Below are 20,591 nucleotides of genomic sequence, written 5' to 3'. Positions count from 1 at the left end.
TGAGTTTGCTTTTGCCAACTTATGCAAGATTGACTTTCTCCTGTTCTTATTTAATATTGGGTTTAGTCTCTGCACTAAAACACTGTTCCTTGATGGTTTTCCTGAGATGTGATCAAAGACCTTTTTTCCAGCTGAATTATCAGTTTTCTTATCCCCTATACATCAGTTAACTCTACAGAAGTTGAACCATTGGCTTGTAGACAACAAATATTAGCCAGGACACAGTTGTTCTGCTTTGTAAATGAATGGAGTGCAATCTGTACCCTGCTTCCTTACTAAATGTTCTGGTTTTATTAAAATTAATATTTCTGTTTTGTGAACTAGTGCAGGCAATCACATCTTTGCCTTCTGTATCTACTCATTAATCCTCATGGTCACAAGCTATTTTGTTGGTATGCATTTAGAATGTGAAACTACAAAAAACAATATCGTTCTCAGAATTTTGAATGCTGAATAGCTAACTTTAGTGCATTTGTCACTTTTTCAGAATGAAAGCTCCGGTTCTACCTGACTTCAGTCTACTTTCTGAAATATTTACAGAATGTATTGCAATTGCAATAGTTGGATTCTCAATGACTATATCAATGGCGAAGATATTTGCTATGAAGCATGGTTACAGAGTAGACGGTAATCAGGTAATGAGAGCAGTTCTGTATACCCCACCATTTTATAACTAATACTTTGGCAAATCTAACAATAAAATGTTTTGCTAGTAATGACACCAGAGACCCTGTTGGGGGAAATATTCGTACTTATAAAACTTTTTACACTTGGGAAGTTTTCCTAATCCCAGTTGCAGAAATGTATTTGGTTTATTGACTGCTTGTGTATTTGCCCTCTTGCAGGTGCAGGTATTTGTTTGGTTGGTAATGAAAGGTGGAAAAACTGCAATAAGAGCAAAGCAATCTTTTAAAAATTATATGAACTGGGATTTTTACAGTAAGAATGCCCTTCTAACGCTTGCACTGGAATATAATTATTCCAGTACATAATCCCAACTAGAATATTTGTTACCTTTTAATATTATCTAGGAATCAATATATTATAGCAATATGTCCACTTTCTTTTAAAGTGGACACAATTTGTGCAAAATAACAAGATAGGTTTTTTTTCCCCATTTGAATGTTTGTTGTCCACTTTATCCTCTATTGGAAAACGTACGTAAACTTTCTTCAAATTTTCTTTCTCTAGGAACTTATTGCATTAGGTATTTGTAATACTTTTGGATCCTTTTTCCAAACATTTCCTGTTACCACCTCAATGTCCCGAAGTCTTGTGCAAGAGAGCACCGGAGGAAAAACTGAGGTATAAATTTGCAGCCTGTAATGTTCAATGTCAAGCATTAACTAGCTTTAAGATAAGCATGTTCTTAAATATTTATTTACATGCTAGAGAATAGTAAAGCATGAAATGTTTTTATAGGGGGTTTATTGATTTGATGATCTTTCGGCATACAAGACCATAAAACACTTTCTACTAGTTGATGGTTTTTCTATATGCAAAGTAGGTTTATGGGATGCTTTTTGTGCAAGTGTGGAAAGAGACCAAGTGCAGGCCGGACAGTAGTGGGCTTCAGTAAACAAACTTTCATTTACAATTTTTTCATAACTAAAGCAAGTCATTTTGGTCATGTATACATCCCAGCATGTCTCTGGGTCTAATGAATATGTAGATGAACCTACCACTATATTTCCCCCAGTATGTTCTCATTTCATGTCTAAAAGTGTCATCTTAATACAAAATTTAACTAACATGAATCCCATTTAACTTATTTATAACCTCTCTATCTCCCCCAAAGTTTGTTGTTCATGGGTTCAAGTCCTGTAGAGACTATATGATCTACTTTGACTATGTTGATTAGAGTGATATAGAAGAATGGATGTTCTGAAGACTGGGTGGATGAGAGAGACTGCTTATGCACAGTTAACAACATCTCAGACACGGTATTTGAAGTGGTAATCTGTGACTTACGGTATCCTCTTTCTACAAGAGACCAAACAAAGTCCGGAAGATACCTATTCAGTTCAATTGTCCTGTGATTAATTTTGTCTTTGGATTGCCTGTTTACAATGCACAGGGAAACTGGTGTAGCTCAGTTCTGGGAATCAAACCAATTGATTTTATATAGTTGACTGCAGAGGAACCTCAATTATCTGAAGGGCACAGGCGAGAAGTATTTTGTTTGGTTAATTGAATGCCGGATGAGTGTGTCTAGCCGAGCATCGGGACCTTGCGATCTTGCTTGATAATCCAATATTCAGATAATTGAATGCTGGATAGTCGAGGTTACTCTGTAATCCACTCTGTAGTTTGCAGCCTCTACTGTGTGATGTAGGGTTTTAAGGTACTATCCAAAGCAGAAAACTGATAATTAGAGGCCATCTCATAAAGTATGACTCTGTAGTCAAGTAGTGCCAAGATCTGGCTAGCATTCATGGTCATAAGTGTCTTCTCTACTTGTTCAGCATCCGTTGGCTTGAGGATTGTCTGGAAAGACACTCAGTTTCTGACCGAGTCCATCACCTGAAGCATGAACTGTTACACTCGTGTGAGCATCTTGGTTATCTCCTTGACAGTACAAAGGACATTGAAGGGTTTATAGTTACAACTTGAAAGACAGCAGTCAGGCCCACGTGGCTGTTTGCATACCTTTGCTCCATCTCTGTCGAGAAGCAAGGTACAAAGTAAACTTTGGATGGCCATTAGAAGAGGCATCCACTCTAACTGTGGATGATTTGAGGTCATAATAGTCGAGCACACCGCAAGGGACCAGCTGTTTAATCTATTCTGATTACCCCATCCTGCTGAACTCCACACTACCATGGACTTTTGCAGATCTCTTGCAGCTTCTGAGGTGAAAGCAAGTTTTGAGAAAGATTTACCCACTTATTAACCATGCCTAGAAAATGCTAAATGTCTAAAACCTACTTGGGTTTCAGAAAATCGGTGGTCACCATAGTTTTCTAAGGGTTGACATCTGCTGTTTTTGGTAGTGACATGGTCAAAGAACTTAATGATTTTGCTGAAATGTCTATTTTTACTTCAAGTTGAGACCAAACTCTGCAGGGATGTTAAAACCTCTTTAGATTCTGTTATCATGTTTCTCAGGTAACCCCTTGGATCAAAATATCCCCATTTTATTTCCCCTTCAGAAATTGTAGACTTAAGACATTGAAGTCATAGAAATCCACAGCATAGAAAATGGCCCATTATATCCATGCTGATCAAAAAGTTACCACTTAACTAGAAGTATTGCCTGGGGCTAGTGGTCCGCTCAATGCGAGTCAATTAAAGCAGTAGTAACCAAATAAAGTAATAATTGTGGTCAACAGCTTGGACTCCTAGACCAGTGGGAATTTCTAGAAGCAGCTGTTGGCATCCAGCTTAGTGAAAAGTGTACTAACTGGTAAGGTTTTTTTTGTTTGACTTTCATCAACGGTAGGTATAGGACAGATGTTAGGGGTAGGTTCTTTACTCAGCGAGTCGTGAGTTCATGGAATGCCCTGCCAGTAGCAGTGGTGGACTCTCCCTCATTATGGGCATTTAAGCGGGCATTGGATAGGCATTTGGAGGATAGTGGACTAGTGTAGGTTAGGTTGGCTTGGATCGGTGCAACACCGAGGGCCGAAGGGCCTGTACTGCGCTGTATTCTTCTATGTTCTATGTTCTAACTGACTGCCTTGAGTTATATTAAGTCAACACTTTGCTCCAAAATTGAACAGCTTTGTCAATGATCAAGCTGACTGCTAAGTAAGCTTCTTAACAGGGAAATGACAGCTGTATGCAGCTGATCTACATTACTACAGCTCTGCATTAAGTTTGACCAGTAACTGGTGCAGGACATTTCTAGGGGTAAATGAGCATAACAGCTTAGTTTTAGTTTGAAGCTTTTGTAATCCCTGGCATAGCAATGGAATTCCTGCTGAAAAGGTACTCATTATGTTGTCCAGAAAGCTGGTGTGTATGCTCTACCAGAACTAATGGAACACATGCCTACAAGGAGATTCTTTATTGACAGAGGGTTTAAGTAACCTGATTATTGTAGGTAGGCATAGTTTCGAATTGCTCTTTGGTATGCAGCCTGATGCCGTTAATCCCTTGTAACCTGATGTCAGGCAGTTGGAGGTGTACAGTAAATCAGCCAAAATGGTCTCTGATACATAACTGTATCTAGCGTTAATTTGTGTATCAAAATGTATAACTTCCAAAATGATTAGTTCCAATTTCTTCCTTTTAGAAACTGAGGAAAATACTAAGTCTCACTGCCACTCAATTGCAAGAGGCCCACTTACTTTCTAAGCAATTCCATTGCTTCTTTGAGCATCTGAGACATTTCCCTTTTTAGTAACCCTCAAACTTTTTTTGATATACTGCATTAATATACCTTTAATCCTCATTTTCACTCAATACTGTATTTCTAGAAGAATTAACAAACCATCCTAATTCCTGATATATTTGGATTTTCAGAAGGCATTTGGTAAGGTATGACACGTTAGTTGCTTAAAATAGCCCATGCAGTTTGGAGGCTATACATTAGCATGGGTACAGGATTGGCCTGCTATTTAGACACAGTGGCTCAGTGGTTAGAATTGCTGCCTCACAGCACTTAAGGGTCTGGGTTTGATTTCAGCCTCTGGCATAAGTTGTATGGAGTTTACACACTCTCTCCCTGTATCTGCGTGGGTTTCCTCCGGGTGCTCTGGTTTACCCCCACAACCCCAAGATGTGCAAGTTAAGTGAATTGGTCATGCTAAATTGCCCATAGTGTTTAGGACTGTGTAAGTTAGGTGCATTAATAGGGCTAAATGTAGAGTATTAGGGTAGGGGAATGGGTCTGGGTGGGTTACTCTGCAGAGGGTTGGTATAGACTTGTTTGGCCAAATGGCCTGTTTCCACAGTGTAGGAATTCTATATTCTATACAAAAATTGGGATAAAGGGAGAATTTTTAGGATGCCACGGATGGGGCCAAAATTATTTAGTGTATATTAATGATTTGGATAAAGAAAGTGATGTAGAATAGCTACATTTTATAGATGACCGTAGGTGGAAAGATAGGTAGAGAGAATGATTTTTTTTAGATTACATTACATTACATTACATTACAGTGTGGAAACAGGCCCTTCGGCCCAACAAGTCCACACCGCCCCGCCGAAGCGCTACCCACCCATACCCCTACATTTACCCCTTACCTAACACTACGGGCAATTTAGCATGGCCAATTCACCTGACCTGCACATCTTTTGGATTGTGGGAGGAAACCGGAGCACCCGGAGGAAACCCACGCAGACACGGGGAGAACGTGCAAACTCCACACAGTCAGTCGCCTGAGGCGGGAATTGAACCCGGGTCTCTGGCGCTGTGAGGCAGCAGTGCTAACCACTGCGCCACCGTGCCGCCCACATATTCTGTAGAGGGATGAAGACGAATGGAATATAATAATGGAAAATGAGGTTATGCATTTTGGCAGGAAGGAAAGAGGAGCTGAATAATACTTGAATAGAGAAAGACTGCAGAAAGCTACAGAATAGCAGGGTTTGGGAGTTTTTTTGTTCACGAATCATGAAACTAGTATCCAAGTTCGAGTTATAGGGAAGGTACATGGAATATTGGCTTTTTATTTTCAATGGAACATGAACATTGCTAAAAGATCCTGGTCAGACCACAGCTGGAATACTGTGAACGGTTTTCTTGGCCCTTTTATCTAAGAAACGATATCTTCATATTGGAGGCAGACTAGAAAAATGTTCACTCTGCTGATACCATATGGTATCATAAGGAGAGATTGTGTAGATTAGGTCTATACTCATTGGAATACAGAAGAATGAGAGGTGTCCTTAATGAAACAAACAAGATTCTTGGTGAACCTGACAAGGTAGATTTGAAAAGGTGGTTTCCTCTGGGGAAAGTCTGGGAATACTGGGCATATTTGTAGAATGAGAGGTCACACATTTGATAGATGAAGATTTCTTCTCAGAATCCTGCAGATACACTTTGTCACCGGACTGCTGAATCTATATATGTATTTTCAAGATTGAGACAGATTTTTAATCCGTAGGAGAATCAAAGGTTATGGGGGAAAAAGCAAGAAAGTGGAATTGAGGGTTACCAGATCAGCTTTGAGCTCTCTCAAAGGATTGAGTGGCCTACTTTTGCCACTGTCTTATAGTCTTAGGTATTCCATCTGTATCGCTTCCATTTTTGTGCTTAAGTCCTATTCTTTAATCATACTAATTCCAAGACACTGGATTTTTGTTTGTTACAATATTATAGTGCATTTTATTCTAGTTAATGTTGCAACAATCTCCTGTTTTAGTTTGTGTTTTGAGCCCTGAAACCTTTTTTTAACTTAAGCTACTGTATGGCTTCTCACGACTATTAGAGAGTCATGATCTTTTGAAGCTAACCACATGACAACCTTAATTCTGATGGGAAGGGTGAGGGAAAAATACTTTATTTCCAGCCCTCTTTTTATTTAATTTGTTCTATTTTTGTTTTTGTAGATTGCTGGAGCAATATCTGCTGTAGTTGTGTTGGTGATCTTTGTTTCTTTTGGTTTTCTCTTCGAATGTTTACCTCAGGTATGTTCTGGATTAGTATTTTCATTATCCTTTTTATATTTGCTTCCAAAATACCTATTTAAAATTTTAAAAATCTTCCTTTCTTCACCTTCAAATGTTCTTTCGTCCTTCTGTCTGCCTTGGCTGTACAAACACTTGCTCTCTAAACCTAATCAATATTTTTACTATTAATATGTATTTAACTGCTAACAACATTACAGTTTGAGTTTGTCCTTCTCCAGTGTTTGTGCATGCATGCTTAGTAAGTGTTAATGATCTAGATAGGAGCCTTAATTTTCTTTCAACTGTGATGACTTAAAGTAATTCAAAAGGATTTATTTTACTTAAACAAGTTGCAGCCTTAATGGAGTTTGCTATAATTACTTGATCCACTGGCACAGGGTTAGAAGGTTGAAGGGCCTGTTCCTGTGCTCTATTGTTCTGTTATTTGCTCTTTGTACCTCAGCCCTATTTCTAATTGACGTTACACTTCAGTTACATTGATCTATGTTCAAGTTGAGACCACCACCTTTGGAAAAGACTGAGAAGAGAGTCAATAGAACTAGTCAAAATATGAGGAGTTTGGGTGTAATAGGGAAAAAAAATTGTTCCCGTTAGTGGAAGGATCATGTACAAGCCACAAATTTTAAGGTAATTACCCAAAGCAATGTAGACATGAGAAGAAACTTTGTCATGCAGTAAATTAGTGCATCATAGATCCTACTTTCGGAAATGTAATGGAGTCAGGTTCAATTGATGCATTCATAAGACAATTAAATCCTTATCTGAAAAGGAAGAATGTGAGGGCTGCAGGAAGTAGGCTGGGGGGTTTGAGACTAAGTGTGTTGCTGCTACAGAACTAGCACAAATAATAGACTGGCCTCCTTCTATGGCGCAATTCTGTTTGCACATCTCAGTCTTGATTTGACGTTTTGGTATTGAGCAAATTGGTGTATTTTATGATCAGTTACTTAAGTGAATTTTAATTCTGTTCATCTGGTAGAAACCACATGAGAACAGTTGAATTGAAGTGAGAAACCTACCCAGTGATCATTTGACTTTGTGGCAGACTGCAAGTTAAAATTGAAGGTAGCAAAGTCATTTCCCCAAGTTGCACAGATCCTTAAGTATGCTGATTGTACTTTTGAGGTACTTTTAACAAGGTCTGATTGAGATGTCAACATGAGGCCCGCATGGAGGGGCAGTGGTGGTTCCCCTTTAGGAGCCTGAACAAGTTCTAGAAGTTTAAAAATATTTTGTTTTCTTTGTGAACTTGAGAGAACAAAAATGCCATGCAAAGTGACTTTAGCCATCAGATAATGATTTCATGTAGGAGGCATGCAAACCACTATAATTTTAATATCTGTGCCTCTTTTATTACCAATCTCTACCGAGTTTGGAGTGGTTGCTCCATCCTACAGACTGCAGTGGTATATCATCATGGCTATTTAGGGATGGACAATAAATGATGTTTCCAGCAATGCCCGCATCTCTTGAATGATTGTCTTAAAAATACTGGAAATTTGGGTAAGAATGCATTTTTAATAGTGAGAGAAATAAAGCAAGTGAGGTGTAGAGAAGAATAATAAACATTATCAACAGCTTCCAATGATAGTGTATCCAAAGTACTAAACGTCCTAAAGCTTCACAACCACTTCCTTAAACCAGTCAAGAGATATTGGTGCAGGTAAAGAAAATGTGGTAAAAATGATGTATTTTAAACAGTATTTAGAGGAGGAGAGTGTGCTAGAGTAGTGAAGAGTTTTGGGAAGAGAATTAGAGTTTGAGACCCAGGTAGCTGAAAATATGGTTGACAGTTGTGCAATTTTAAAGTCCAACACAAGCAGGAAGAATTGATGTTGCATGGAGATCTTAGTGGACTGTAGGTGGAAGGAGCTTATGAAGTTGAGTGAAGCCATTGAGTATATTAAATAGAGAATGAGAATCTTTTCTAAATTGGGGTGTCCTAGATCAGGAGTCACCCATGTTAGTGGGCACAGGGGTTAAGTGATGCACAGTATGATATAGGCAGTGATTTGGATGTTTAAAATCTAATTCAAAGAATTTAGTGTCATTATACTCCTTTTGTGATTTTTGTATAAAAGTTTGGCTAAACATGTTACTAAACTGTCATGTATTAGAATTTAGATTATAAATAATTAACCTTTGTATAAAACTTTTTAAAACGTTCTGATGTTAGAGGTAATGGTTCTTGTGTTAGATTAATTTGCGGCATTCTCTGACCTCTGATTGAGAACTCAAACTAATTTCTTGTAGACTGTGCTAGCTGCAATTGTGATGGTGAATCTGAAAGGAGTGTTTAAGCAGTTCCAGGACATACCTTTTCTCTGGCGAATCTGCAAAATTGAATTTGTAAGTACTGCAAATATGTAGAAAATAGTTGTTGAAAGTATATATTTGTTGTCAAAATGAGGGATATTGGTATTGCAGATTGCTTTCAGCATAGTAAAAAAAAAAAGTTTTGCCCTTTACACTTTTTTTTTGCAGGACATCAAAAGAGTAAAGAACACTTGTGGAAATCAAAAAAGTGATTTAAATTGTATGGTTTTGAGGTGATCTGAATAAATTAGTGATGCTTTACCTTTTGCAAATAGCCTTTTCTGGTGTATTTTAGTGTATTGCAAATAAGATCGTAACATATAGGAGCAGAATAAGGCTATTTGAGTCAAGTCTGGTCCACCGTTTGATCTTGGCTGATTTCTCAACCCTAGTCCTCTGAGTTCTCCTTTTGATCCCCTTACTAATCAAGATAGATGTAAGACAAATGTCCAGAAACTCCCAACCTTGTGTATGGTGTCGAGGTTTTGCTTCAAAACCAGAAGGTTCCTCACAATTCTAGCCCGTTACCAATTTTACTCAGTAGTTTTGTGGTGTGCCTTAACTAGTTTAATTTAGATAGCATGTAAATAGCTTTTGCCCTTCCCCTGTAGTAACTAGATAGGGCATTGCATAAGTCCTATACTGATCTGCAATTCCTATTTCTTTTGAATTTGAAAGATTGGCAACTTTTGTGAAAATCAGTAGGAAAGAGGCTGGCAGCTTATTACAATTTCTCACTAATTTGCTTAGGACTGACTGAAATTTCTGTATGAATCTACAAACCCATTTTTGCAGTCCAGCCTATAAATAAGTAAACATTTTTCAAAAGAGTAATTACAGTAAATGTTTACGGATTAAAAATATGCTAATTTCTAATTTACTTGCATACTTTTTCAAAATTTTACTCTAGTTATGGACTGAGAAACAATATAGCTGAAAAGTTGTCCTTTTTGAAATTGAGGTATAGTGAGTACACCTAAGTTTGAGGCATTTCTCCATTTGGACATCTCTTTTCTGCTATGCAGTATACACCTGAAAGTTTAGACAAGTTTGAGGATTAGATTAAACATTATACAGGCAGTCTCCAGATTGCAAACAAGTTCCATCTGGAGTCTATTCCCAAATAACTTTGTACACTTTGTTGGAACACTATGCAGGACAATATAAAATAGTTTATAAGGACAGGAAACATATGTTGATCTTTAAAATTACCACTGTATAGGATTGCATTTGTAAGTTGGATGTTCTTAAATTGGGTCTCCCTGTATTCTGTAATGTAGTTTTCAAAAATTTTATTGGAGAGAGGACAGTGATTTCAGAGATTGCATCAATGCTGCCCTGATTCCAAACTGCAGTATTGCTTCTCTAGTTGCAACAATTTCCCCCACTCAATGTTTTGCAATGGTCGTCACTTAAAGCATTTGTAGTGAACAAATTATTTTTGATTCTAATTAATTAATTTTAAATGTTTTTAAAATTGTGCATATATAGTGAATGGCCTTTTGAGATATCGGTTTTGTTCCAGAAATGGAGTGATTTGTAATGTGCCAATGACCAGTGAAATTGCCATTGAAGTATCCTGTTAAACAGGGCATCATGTGGCCAACGAAATTTGTTTCCTAACCTTCTGAACTTGCTCTCGTACTGAAGTGTGTAAATCTAATTATTCTACAACAGAAATTCTGTGTTTTCCATTCAAGAGACATCCAACATGTTGCCAAGGCTAGTCATTTGAAAGAGCAATGCATTTAATCCCTGCTGTTTCTCCATATCCTTATGGGCGGCATGGTGGCACAGTGGTTAGCACTGCTGCCTCTCAGCACCAGGGTCCCAGGTTTGATTCCAGCCTCAGGTGATTGTCTGTGTGAGTTTCCTCCGGGTGCTCTGGTTTCCTCCCACAGTCCAAAGATGTGCAGGTCAGGTGAATTGGCCATGCTAAATTGCCCATAGTGTTAGGTGCATTAGTCAGAGGGAAATGGGTCTGGGTGGGTTATTCTTTGGAGGGTCAGTGTGGACTGGTTGGGCTAAAGGGCCTGTTTCCACACTTTAGGGAATCTAAAGAATCTAATCCCAGTTTTTTCATTTGATATTTGGCAGCACTGTGGCACAGTGGTTAGCACTGCTGCCTCACCGTGCTAGAGTCCTGGGTTCAATTCCCGCCTCAGGCAGTTCAGTGTGGAGTTTGCACATTCTCCCAGTGTCTGTGTGGGTTTCCTCCGGGTTGTCTGGTTTCCTCCCACAGTCCAAAGATGTGCAGGTTATGTGAATTGGCCATGATAAATTGCCCGTAGTGTTAGGTGAAGGGGTAAATGTAGGGGAATGGGTCTGGGTGGGTTGTTCTTAGGGTCAGTGTGGACTTGTTGGGCCGAAGGACCTGTTTCCACACTAATCTTTTAAAAAAAATTTCCTTATCAAAAAAATTGTGTAGTTACACTCGCATCTTGTTTTTTGACCACTTTAAAGGAAGTGCATTCTAGATAATTTGATGCGTGAAAGTGGTTCTTCCCATTCCACCCAAGCCTTTTGACTAATTATCTTAAATTTATGACCTTTGATTATTGACCATCCTGCGAGTAAAAATGTTTTATTCCTATCTACTTTTCTGATCCTTAGTAAGTAGCTTCTTCAAACTGCTCCATGACCTTTTCTGCTCTGAAGAGAACATTTGCAGTTCTCAGATCTTTGCATTAAATGGCGATCTCATGACTGATAAGTCAAAGATTTAATATTACTTTTGTACTGTCTCTCCCTTCTACAAAGCCAACGAAATATATTTTCAGTTCTGTATTAGTGAATGCATACCTGAAACCATTGGTGTAGTAAGCTTTCTTTTTCAAAAGTGGTGGAACTCATTTTAGGGAGACCCCAATACCAAATTGAAATAAGTCAAAGTTGTGTATTGATGAGATGCAGACCAGTGGCTAAAAATCAATGATCAATATATATGCAGGAATTGAAAGATTCTGGAGAAATTATCAAATTCTTTTAGATGAAGACTCTGTAGAAACATAATTAGACCATTCAGCCCATTGAGTCTGTTCTGCTATTCTATCATGCCTAACATGTTTCTCAGTCCCATTCTTCTGCCTTCTCCCTGTAATCTTTTGAGCCCCTTATTAATTAAGAACCTGTCTGTAACTGTCTTAACTACACAGTTAAGACTTGGCCTCCACACACCTCTGCGACAATGATTTCCACAGAATCCCTACCCTCTAGCTAAAGAAATTCATCTCCATTCTAAAGGGTCATTCCTTCACACTGAGACTGTATCCTTAGGTCCTTGACTCTACTACCGGTGGAAACATCTTCTCCATGTCTCCACATCTCTCCATATCCTGTAAGCTTCAATCAGCCTGCCCTGCCTCATCCATCCTTCTAATCACTGAGTACTGACCCAAGGTCCTCAACTGTTACTCACATAATAGGCTCTTCATTTCCAGTATCATTCTTATATAGCTCCTCTGGACTGTCTCCACTATCAGCACATCTTTCCTTGGATAAAGGGCCCAAAATTGCTCTCAATTTTCCAAATGCAGTTTGGCCTGAGTCTTGTACAGTCTCAGCAGTACATATTTTGTTTCTAGTCCTCTTGAAATGAATGCTAACATTGCATTTGCCTTTCTAACGCCAACTGAAACTGCTTATTAATTCTAAGAGTATTCTAAACAAGGACTCTCCAGTCCCTTTTGCATTTCATATTTTCAAAGCCTTTCCCTGTTTAGAAAACGGAATGGGACTATTTGGCGCCGATCATTTGGCCTCGCCGTTTTGGCTCTAAACTGTTTTGGCGCTCATTACTTTGGTGATGAGCTGTTTTGGCGCCAATTCAGAATTTTAAAAAAAAACTCTTGTAGAGCCCATAAGAAATTTGTTTTTATTGCATTGTAAGAAATAAATCTAATTTCTTTTTTAATTATAAAAATGAATTTCTACATTTTGCTACATCAAACATATAGATAACCATCATGTGAAAATTTTGGTTTGTCTCTCTTGCTTAGAATGTTTTCAGCCATTTCTGGTATGGGCTCTACAAGAAAATTAGAAAATTGTATTACAGCTTTCCAATGTAAAGACAGAAGGACTTAAGTATCATCAAGGCAGTAGATGACTATAAACAATTGTTAAATAAGATTTGAATCTACAGTGGGTCATTACAGCTTTGACTATCAACTCTTGCTAGTTGAGAAAATTACATCGGGTCGTTAGTCATCCTCTGTTCTTTAACCAAACAAGATTTTTTTTAAAAATTCTGAATTGGTGCCAAAACAACTCAGCGCCAAAACAGGGCCAAATGATCGGTGCCAAAACGTACCCGACCCTTTAGAAAATACTTTACGTCTCTCCTCTTCCTATCAAAACATATGATGTCACACTTTATCACATCCTATTCCGTCTGCCACTTCTTTGCCCACTCTCCTAGCAAGTCCAAGTCTTTCTGCAGCCTCTTTCTTCCTCAATACTACCTGTCTCTCCACCTATCTTTGTCATCTGCAAACTTAGCAATAATGCCCTCTGTTCCTTCAAGTTTAGTACAGGCACGTATCCCTCTGTCTGAAATGCTGGGGACCAGCTGCTTTGTGGAAATTGGAATTTTGAGGTTTTTGGAACTAATGTAGAGCCCCCTGTAGGGTGCAGGGCAGCAACCCGTAATCAAACATAAATATTGTACCGCAGCAAAAGCGTATGAATACTCACACTAAGCGGGATAAATAAAGACTAGAAATACTGCCACACTTTATAGAGTAGTGTACTGATAAATGAAATACATCGACCATAAATATTCAACATTATATTCCATAAAAGACATTAGAAGAAAAACATTTGGGAAAGCTTCAGCACTATGGCAAGTGGCAGTTTTAAAGGCTTCTTCAAGTGTCATCTGTCACGTTAACATAGGTTTCTGTCGAAGCAATCTCTCTCTTTAATTGAGTAAATTGCCATCATCTCTTGCTCACTGATAAATGAACGTTGTTCAAGGCCAGCAATTAACTGATCATACATTTTCACCATATCATCAATGGGGACTTTTTCAGCTATGTTCACTAACTCCATCATCATCATCAGCATCATCTCTACTATCCTCACACTTATCTGTACAGGAACCCATATTTAAAACCATTTCAGCAGTGTTCCCATCACTCAAGGAATGCACGACAGTCATATCATTTGTCAATGTTCAGCATTTCTTCGATGTCTGCTTCGTGTAATTTATTTACACTTCTGTCTGATAAATTTTGTGCGTAAGTAACAAGGCTTTTTCTCTTCAATGACATGAAATCCTTCAAACTCTTCATCTGCAAGTTCATTTACAAGAAACATCGTTGTAGGCCAGAGTTTGTGCCAAGCTCAGTGCCAAAGTAATGAGCTCATTCCAAGCACTAGCAACTGCGTAAATGGCATCTTTAAGACTAAACTCTTTCAGGATATCTTTAATTCCTACCTCTCTGTTGATTGCAGCAAGCAAAAAAAGTCTTGTTGTTCATGAAACATAACATTCCTTGGTCACAAGGCTGTAATACCAATGCTGCATTAGGGGGCAAATAAATGCCAAAAACATTACTTTTCACAAGCTGTTAGCAGGGGGATATGCGGAGCAGTTGTCAAAGAACAATAAAATTTTACACTTTTCTTCCAGTCCAGCTTGTCTGCAATGAGCTCGTGCCACTGGTACAATGTGTTTACTGAACCAGTTGAGGAAAAACGTGTCTGGGGTTACCCATGCTTTCTTTATATAACAATGCACAGGCAAATTATGTACACCTTGAAGACATCTCAGATGTTTGCTTTTCCCAATTGCTGCCAATTTCACCTTTTGTGTGTGCCTGCAGCATTGACACACCCAAGAATAGTTAACCTGTCCTTAGTTTCCCTAAAACCTATTGGTGCGCTCTCATTAGCCATTGCTAATGTTTTTCTCGGGACATAGCGCCAGTAGAGAGCTATTTCATCAACGTTGGAAATTTGTTCAGGACTAAGGCTTTCATCAGATATCAACTTGGCAAATTCACCAACATAATTTTCAGCTGCTTCATGGTCAGCAGAAGCCTTTTTGCTACAGATTTTCAAGTATTTCACACCATTGTGCTGCTCGAATTTCTGCAGCCAACTTCTGAATATTGAGATTAGCCTTTAATGTTCAGTTCTTTGATATTTTATAGCTGTTTCATTACCACCAAACCAGTAAGTGGCATACTTTCACTTCGTTGTTGTCTAATCCACTCCATCAACGCACAGTTAAGATCTTCATTTTTTGCCCTATGCAGTGTTTTCCTATTTTTCATTAGTTAATGGTCATCACTGTCACCATAAAACTTCAGTAACTTGTCTTTCTGTTTCTTCAAATCATAGACAGTGGTAGTTACGACACCATATTCTTCAGTAAAATGCTGCACAGCCACACCACAATCAAGCTTCTGCAATAACTCCACTTCCAGCATTATTGGTAATGACAGATGCTTCCTTTTCTTATTGTTAACCGTAGATGTACCTGCACCTCTGACATTTTCACTCTAAATAATTTAGCACAGTAAAAACAATACGCAACTGACGCCTCAGAGTGCTGAGCCATGCCGCAATGTGGGTCAAGTGGGTGTGGCCTCTGCCCACCAAGAAAGCCCTGTTATGTTTCGTAGACATGACTGACGCTGCACATTCCATGAGAACCTTAGGTTTTCAGAGCTTTTCAGTTTTTGGATACTCTGATAAAGGGATACGTACCTGTAATCTATATCATGAATAGAGAATAGCTATGGTTCCCAATACCAACTCTGCAGAACTCCACTAGTCACCGCTGCCATCCTGAAAAAGACTTCACCTTCTACCAGTCAACCAAACCCCACTCCATGTAAATCCTTGTCCCTAGCACTCTTATTTAGCAGTCTCCTATGCAATGCCATGTCAAAGGCCTTTTGTAAAGCACGGCACGGTGGCACAGTGGTTAGCACTGCTGCCTCACAGCGCCAGAGACCCGGGTTCAATTCCCACCTCAGGCGACTGACTGTGTGGAGTTTGCACGTTCTCCCCGTGTCTGCGTGGGTTTCCTCCGGGTGCTCCGGTTTCCTCCCACATCACAAAGATGTGCAGGGTCAGGTGAATTGGCCATACTAAATTGCCTGTAGTGCTAGGTAAGGGGTAAATGTAGGGGTATGGGTGGGTTTCGCTTCGGCGGGTCGGTGTGGACTTGTTGGGCCGAAGGGCCTGTTTCCACTCTAATCTAATCTAAATCCAAATACATCATGTCTACTGACAATTCTGTTGTGTAGTTTCCTTGTTATTTCCTAAAACCATTCTAACGGACTTGTCAGATATGGTCTCCTCTTGAAAAAGTTGTGCTGATTCCATCTTATTTTATCACATGCTTTCTAGTACTTTGCAATTTCATGCTTAATAATGGACATTCAAATCTGGCTGACTGCCCCCCTCTTTTTTTTTTTCCCCCCAACTCTCCCCAATCCATCCTTCTAAACAGAGTACAAACTCTTCACCTCTAGGATCATTCTTATAAACTGGCCTATAGTTTCCTGTCTTCTGCCTCCCTTCTTTAAACAGGAGTGTTAGATTAGTCACTTGCCAGTCCTCAGGGACCTTCTGACACCAGTGATTCCTGAAAGATCCCCGATGCCTCTCAAAATCTCCTCTATCTCCTTCAGAGCTTTGGGGTGTAGTCCATCCAGCCTGGGTGATTTATCGGCCTTCTGCTTCCCCAATACCACTGCCTTAGTGATGGCCACTATGCTAACCTCTGCCCCCTGACTGACTTGAAGTTTTGATATATTGCTGTGAAAACTGATGCAAACTATCTATTCAGTTTCTCTCATTTCTTTGTTGCTCATTACTAGTGAGCGGCACGGTGGCACAGTGGTTAGCACTGCTGTCTCAGTGCCAGAGATCTGGGTTCAATTCCTGCCTCGGGCGACTCTGTGGAGTTTGCACATTTTTCCATTGCGTGGGTTTCCTGCGGGTGCTCCGGTTTCCTCCCACAATCCAAAAAAAGTGCAGGTTAGGTGAATTGGCCAGGCTAAATTGCCCATAGTGTTAGGTGAAGGTGTGAATGTAGGGGTGGGTTGTGCTTCGGCGGGTCGGTGTGGACTTGTTGGGCCGAAGTGCCTGTTTCCACACTGTAAGTAATATCTACTACTACTTCAACCTTGTTTTCCAGTGATCCAATTTACACTCTTTTTAAGAATCTTAAACAGAAACTCTTGCAATCAGCTTTTATATTACTAGGTAGTTTTCTTTCATATTTCATTTTCTTGCCCTTTATTGCTTTTTCAGTTATCCTTTGGTTTTTCAAGGCTGCTTGACCCTGTGGCTTCATACTAATTTTCATCACATATGCTTTTATACTGTCCCTGACTTCCCTTGGCAGCCATAACTGTTATCTATTCATGATTGATATACATAATTTGATGAAGGAACAGAAAGCATTGTTGTTAAGTTGCCTGATCCCTTAATAATTTTGGCTTTTGCTGGGATGAATTTTTGCTGTGCCTCCAAAATTGCCCCCAGAAACTCCTGCTATTGCTGCTCCACCATCTTCCCTGTTAGGCTTTCCTTCCAATTAGCTTTAGCCAGCTTCTCAATCGTATCTTTGTAGTTGAATCAAATGTAACAGTATTACAATAGAGTAATCTTCCCCCTTAAACTGCAGGGTGAATTCTATCATATTCTGGTTCCATCCCTTCACTGATATTCCTAAGATTAGATTCTTGACCCTTTCCATACTCTGTCCTATTACTTATTCTGGAACAGAATAGTAGATCGGTATGTTATTAATGCAACTGATGTGCTTCAATCTAATGAAATGACAGAAGTTAGTATGGTGGTTCAGTGGTTAGCACTGCTGCCTCACAGCACCAGGGTCCCAGGTTCGATTCCAGCCTTGGGCAACTGTGTGAAGTTTGCACATTCTCCCCATGTCTGTGTAGGTTTCCTCCCACAGTCCAAAGATGTGCAGGTCAGGTGAATTGGCCATCAGGTGCATTAGTCAGAGGGGAGTGGGTATGGGTCTGGGTGGGTTGCTCTTCAGAGGGTCAGTGTGGACTGGTTGGGCCGAAGGACCTGTTTCTGCACTGTAGGGAATCTAATATAATGAAATTTTAGATGTTATTGATAGCTGAAGTTAGTAGACAGGATTGCAAATCAGTAAATTGCTTACTGTCCTATAACAACCCACATGGCAACTTCCTGCGCAGTGTCCCATTACGAAAGCTATCCCACAAAAGTAGACCTATTGCTAAAGCCCCTGGAATTAGAGGAATCCAACATGGAAACAGGCCCTTTTAGCCCCAACTAGTCCATGTTGACCAGGTTTCCTAAACTGAACTAGTCCAATTTTCCTGCATTTATCTCTACCTCTAAACCTTCTCTATCCATTTTCCTGTCAGAATGCTTTTTAAATGTTGTAATTTCACTTGCCTCCACCCACTTCCTCTGGCAGCTCATTTCATGAAAAAGTTACCCCTCCTGATCCCTTTTAAATCTTTCCCCTCCCATCTTAAGCCTCAAGTTTGGATTTCCCTATCCTAGGGAAAAGACTGTACCATTCACCTCATCTATGCCTCATGGTTTTATAAACCTCAGTAAAGTCACCCTCCGCCTACTGGAAAAGAAGTTCCAGCCTCTCCTTTATAACTCCAACCCTCCAGTCTCTAATATCCTTGTTAAGTATTTTTTGCATCCTTTCTGTTTAATAATATATTTCCTACAAAGGGTAACAATAATTGTACATAGTACTCCAAATGTGACCTTATCAATGTCTGTCTTGTATACCTGTAAAATGACATCCCAATTCCTGTACTTTATGCACTGACCGATGAAGGCAAACGTGCTAAATGCTACTATTTCACCCTGTCTATCTGTGATGATGCTTCCAATGAACTAAGTACCTGCACCCCTATTTGTCTCTGCTTGACTCTCCAGGGTCCTACCATTAACTACCCAGATACAACTTTTAATCTGGTACCGCCCTTTATAACCTATCCTACTTGTCCATCTTCCTTACCACTATCCGCTCCACCCTCATCTCTGATCTATCACCATTACCCCCACCTTCATCTACCTCTCACACACTCAGCTACCTACCTACCCACCCCTTCCCCCAACCAACCCACCCGACCCCATCTATCTCTCTACCCCCTTGGCTCACAAGCCTTATTCCTGATGAAGGGCTTATGGTTGAAACATCGATTCTCCTGCTCCTCAGATGCTGTGTGACTTGCTGTGCTTTTCCAGCACCACACTCTTGACACTGATCTCCAGCATCTGTAGCCCTCTTTCTCCTACTGTTAAGTGTAAGTTCTGCCCCAGTTTGCTCATACTTAACTAAATTAAACCTCATCTGCCATTCCTCTGCTCACTGACTCAGTTGATCAAGATCCCATTGTAACCACCTTCACTGTCCACTATACCATCAATTTTGGTGTCATCTGCAAACTCACTAATCATGCTTCCTAGATCCTTGTCCAAATCACTTATGTAAATGATGAATAATGGTGGACACACCGCAGGTCACAGGCTTCCAGTTGAACAACTACTGTCTACCACACCCACTGTCTCCTACCATCAAGTCCATTTCTTATCCAATTCACTTGCTTACCCTAGATTCAGTACAATCTACGAGAGAAAGTGAGGGCTGCAGATGCTGGAGATCAGAGCTGAAAATGTGTTGCTGGAAAAGCGCAGCAGGGCTGAAGAAGGGCTTATGCCTGAAACGTCGATTCGCCTGTTCCTTGGATGCTGCCTGACCTGTGCTTTTCCAGCAACACATTTTCAATTCAGTATAATCTAACCTTATTAACCAGTCTATCATGTAGACAATGTCTACCACCCGCCTTAATCTATCTTCTTGGTCACCTAAATACTCAATCAAGTTGGAGATGCTATTTTCCATGTACAAAGCCATGCTGGCTATCCTTAAACAGTCCTTCCCTTTCCAAATGCATGTAGATTTTGTCTCTCAGAATCCCCGCCAATAATTTTCTGCCACTGACATTAGGTTTTTTCCTTGCATTTCTTAATGGTGCAATGTTAGTCACCCTCCAGTCTCTCTCACCTCCCCTGTCACTGTGGATGATACAAATATCTCTAGGACCCTGTAATTTCTTTCCATCTTCCCTCAATGTCCTGGGATACACTTGATCAGGTCCCAGGGATTTATGTACCTTTGTTTCTCCAACAGCTTCTCTTCTGTGGGATGTGGACATTTTCTTCAAGACGTCACTATTTATTTCTCCAGAGTTCTCTAGCTTCCATGTCTCCCCAATATTCATTTAGGATATTGCCTATCTCATGTGGTCTTGTTGATCTTTGAACACTATTTTCTCCCAAGTTACCCTGTTTGGCTCTTGTAGAACTCTGGATTCTTATTAACCTTATCTGCCAAAGTTATCTCGCATCCTCCTGATTTCTCTTATGTATACTCTCACTCCCACACCCCCATACTCCAAGGGATTCACTTAGGTTACAACATGGAGGTGAACCCTTCTGTTAATAAAACCAAACACCCAGAAAAGCTCACTTCTCATAATCTGTTAAAATGTGTGACTGAGAACTCTCAAGTTCCACTATTTAAAGAAAATAACGTCAATTTAATGTTCACATTTAGAGATTTTTAAAAAAATAAAACAATTACTCACAACTCTAAGCCCCCTTTTCTCTTGATTGTTATTCAGTTGGAGGCAGATAATATGCAA

General features: G+C 39.7%; 1 protein-coding gene across 3 annotated transcripts in view; it reads left to right on the top strand.

The window, feature by feature from the left end:
* Nucleotides 1–20,591, top strand: part of slc26a5 (solute carrier family 26 member 5) — an 81,450-nt gene that overhangs the window by 45,735 nt on the left and 15,124 nt on the right. For 2 of the 3 annotated variants that reach the window (XM_043713848.1, XM_043713846.1), the window contains exons 9-12: nt 488–635; nt 1,192–1,305; nt 6,502–6,579; nt 8,836–8,931. In XM_043713848.1, the coding sequence (XP_043569783.1) occupies nt 488–635; nt 1,192–1,305; nt 6,502–6,579; nt 8,836–8,931 (436 nt within the window). Of the gene's footprint in view, nt 1–487; nt 636–1,191; nt 1,306–6,501; nt 6,580–8,835; nt 8,932–15,246; nt 15,825–20,591 lie in introns of those variants that run through there. The other variant, XM_043713849.1, reaches the window with a different exon arrangement.

This window comes from Chiloscyllium plagiosum, chromosome 23 (assembly GCF_004010195.1).
Source record: "Chiloscyllium plagiosum isolate BGI_BamShark_2017 chromosome 23, ASM401019v2, whole genome shotgun sequence".
Classification (NCBI taxonomy): Eukaryota; Metazoa; Chordata; class Chondrichthyes; order Orectolobiformes; family Hemiscylliidae; genus Chiloscyllium; species Chiloscyllium plagiosum.
The sequence above is the reverse complement of the archived record's forward strand: the minus strand, read 5'-3'. Positions and strand labels throughout refer to the sequence as shown.